Source organism: Thermobia domestica, unplaced genomic scaffold (assembly GCF_964235325.1).
Source record: "Thermobia domestica unplaced genomic scaffold, izTheDome1.hap1.1 HAP1_SCAFFOLD_818, whole genome shotgun sequence".
Taxonomy (NCBI): Eukaryota; Metazoa; Arthropoda; class Insecta; order Zygentoma; family Lepismatidae; genus Thermobia; species Thermobia domestica.
Window position 1 is genome coordinate 75609 of NW_027656528.1, and position 3693 is coordinate 79301.

Genomic DNA, 3693 nt, shown 5'->3' on the forward strand with positions numbered 1-3693 from the left:
TAATGCTCTTTACCATTAGAAACAATAACACAAATACCCTGGAGAAATTAAAAATCTCAAAAAATACTTGATAATTTTTGCAAAATTAGTTTTTTTTTTTTTTTTTTTTTTTTTTTTTTTTACATGTGTTACCACAGAATAATTGCTACTTAAATTTACTGTGATCGTGCTTTCACAATGTAATGGCTGGCTGCGATGGCTGTGTACTGCTTCCAGCAGAAACTTGAGAAACCAGTTTAGACTGAAAAATATACACTATTCTTTTGATGGATCTCGTGTTCAGTACAAGAACAAAAAGAACGTTTTAGACTTACGTATGCATAAAGCTGATTTTAGCGTAGAGGCTGAATGACATTTTCCTGCAACAGCTCATGGCAAGGGACCTTTAAATGAGGTTCGTAGCAGTCAAGAGACTGGCAGTCCGAGCAAGTCTGAAACTTCCACATGGTAATACTATTCTTCACTCCGGCAGCCTTTTGATTGGGCAGCGGCAAACGTGACTGAAATCATTTTGTATTTGTCAGTCAAGAATAGTGCACCGAACCAGCAACATTCTTACAAGATTCCTTCAACGAAGCACAAACTAGTCCTGGAACACATAAATTTCACACATTCATTCCTGCAGCTTCAGATACTTCCAAACTTTTTGTCAAGGTATTTTCGTACTGACAGAGTTCGTTGGTACACACACCAAATTTGACGACAGCTAGCAGTGGCAGACATAAAGGATACATAACTGCAATCTATCGGTGACGGTGGCTGGCGTATGTTTTTGTGAGAAGTAACGTTTTCTATTCAGGTGGCCCATCTCTACCTTTTGCTATCCTGGGAAGCTAGATGTTGTCTGGATTTGTGCAGTGGATGTACTGTGTAAAGTGGACTTTATGAACCCAACAGGGAGACTGCACAACGTGCCTGATGTAGTGACAACTAAAAAGCCTTTCAAGTTCACTCCAAACTAACTTGTTACAGTATTCAAAGAGGACTTAAACTTCCAAATATGGACAGGAACCTGGTCAATGTTCTTTTTGAAACTGTGGTATGTTATTAATTTGATTTTTATACATCATTATTTCTTTCGTGTGTTTTTCTACTACTACTATTATTATTATTATTATTTACTACGGACAACCTAAGTTAACGCGATTTTGGACTTCACGTTTGGAAGTAGAAACTATTGTAACAAATGACCTCCTACTGATTCCAAAATAAAATTTTTGGAATACGTTCATAACAGTTCGACTATAATTTTTGAAAATTTTCATAATATGGCTTTTTGAGAAAATCAAATACAGAATTTTGATTTTTGTTTTATATCATTTGAAAGCTCTTTTCATAAGATGTAAGCATCTTAACGTACGTCCTAGATCCTTTAGTCAGCTGCAAATATCAATCGAACAAATGTCAATTTTCGGATTTTTTTTTTTTTTTTTGATAAATTTTGAGAACTTTAGGAGAGACCTGTAATTTTAAAACCGGTTCACAAGTCATCTTGAAATTACCACTTGTTACACACACTGATGATATCGGCCAGAATAAAATATAACTGCAATCTGTAAAGGTCGATCCGAAGCCGTAATTTGACATGAATGACGCAGCTTCAAAAATCTGTTAACTTCCTGCTATAAAATTCTAGTATAGTGCAATCATAAACTAAACTAATGGTTTTTTTTATTTTTTATTTTTAAACAGTAAAACTGTCATAAAGGTATTAGCGGCCATGTCAGTGTGTCAAACAACATTTCAAAGAGGTAGCCGCTTGCCTGTCACTAGGAGGTGCAAGGAAGAGAGACTTAATTTTATCTTGAATAATGTCTTTGAAGTCTTAATTTTTTCTTTCTTATGTGTAAACTATACAAATGAGTACCAATAAATACTTTTTTATTATTTTCTTTCTTTCTTCATATATGAACCTAAAATGTTCTTGTGTGTATGAATTCTCGTACAGCTCTTAATTCTACACACAGTTGTATTTTTTCTTTAAGTATTTGTCAAAATGTCGTATCTTTATGTACTATGTAGGTGTAACTATCCATTTTATAGGCGTCAGTAAAGTTTTCTGCAGAAATACTTTTTAAAGTACGCTTGTTTTAAATGTATGTACTGCCCTAACTGTGTAATTGTTGAATTTAATCAGATGCAGGTGATAAAATAACTAACAGAACATAGGAAGTAAGGTAATTAATTTTAGTAATAATGTCTTTCGCGCAATATTACATGGCGTAGTAAGTTATTTCGCATTTATTTTTTTTTATTAGTAAGAATATGTCTCTTGGGCCATATTGTAAAGTGTACTAAGTTACCACGCAACTAAAATTTATCTTATCAGTAAAAGTCTGTTCTCTGCGAAATATTACAAAATGTGGTTGAATTATATCGAAAATAAAATTTATTGTAAAAATTAGATCTTTTTTTACTTGTAGTGTAAATTCTGTTATTATTCCTTTTTTTTCAGCCCACAACACCACAGTTATCCCCTGTCGATGAACAGGAGAAGCTTCTGGATGAAGCTCTTAGTGTAGTGAAAGTTCAAGCATTCCAGATGAAAAGATGTTTGGACAAAACTAAATTAATGGACGGCCTGAAGCATGCATCAACCATGCTGGGAGAACTACGAACATCACTTTTGTCACCAAAAAGCTATTATGAACTATGTATCCTTTCTTAAAACGCGTTTTGCATTGTTTGTGCTTCTTAGATGTGAAGTTATTAGATATAATTGTTCCGAGACCCGGACTCGAATCCGGGAGTTTCGGTGTACCGTGACGATATATTTATCATTACTCTATCCTGGGTTCGAGTCTCGGTCCGGTCGTGCAATTTTTCACTTTGTGTATCATTGAATTCGCACTTATAGAGAAATTGATGTGTTAAAAGTTGGTTGTTTCCTCCATTTTTAATACGATCGTTTCTGTTTAACATATATCAGCAAATTTCCAGATCAAATAATTAGATAATTAGGTTGAGAAATATATATTATTAATATTATTATTATTTTTCGCGAAGCGTACATCTGTGTTCCCTGCAACCAAAATAATGAGAATTGTCTTCTGGTAAATTAGTGGTTACAACAGAATTGTCTTGAAAATGGTATGCATTATCCTGTAGATCTTCTAATGGTAATAATAACATTGGAAAGGAAGTTATTCCGCAACAACAACAGAAAAAAAAAAAAAGAAAAAAAAACTATTCCAAATCACAAGTAATATTTAAAAGTAAATTACAAGCCGCCAGTAAATTTCCAATTATGAAAATTATTGTGTTGATCAGATCCCATTGTTTTTAGCTCATGAAGTGTCATGTGAATTTGAAGATTTTCATATTAGTTTGACCATAATGTTGCAATATTTGAACTTAGTAAGCATTTATATACTACCAACCACAATACTCAAGGTGGCAAGGCTTTGCGCTCTACCTCGTCGCTCACTGAAAGGAGTATGTTCGAAGCGGTTTACATCAAATCAAGAAAACCAGGACTAAAAATGAAATTTTGATAGGAAATAGGGTGTTGTGATTATAAATTAGATTAATGAAAAGGCAGTTAAATTATATATAAAATTATTTCTAATAATGATACATCTTTTTGTTACAATAAAAAGTAAAAAATTTATGCTGTCCATAAAGATCCCAGAAAAGAAAACATTTTACTATTATGTTGGTAACTATGAATTTGAAATAAATTTTACTTTTACT

General features: G+C 32.9%; 1 protein-coding gene across 1 annotated transcript; it reads left to right on the top strand.

Annotated features, from left to right (window-relative positions):
• Nucleotides 1–327: 327 nt before the first annotated feature.
• On the top strand, nt 328–2654 carry LOC145677370 (vacuolar protein sorting-associated protein 35-like; the record flags this gene model as incomplete). Its single annotated transcript, XM_081747893.1, is given in 2 exon segments — nt 328–1039; nt 2456–2654. Coding segments are annotated over 2 exon segments (238 nt in total), but the record flags the coding sequence as incomplete, so codon positions are not given.
• Between the last annotated feature and the right edge of the window lie 1039 nt (nt 2655–3693).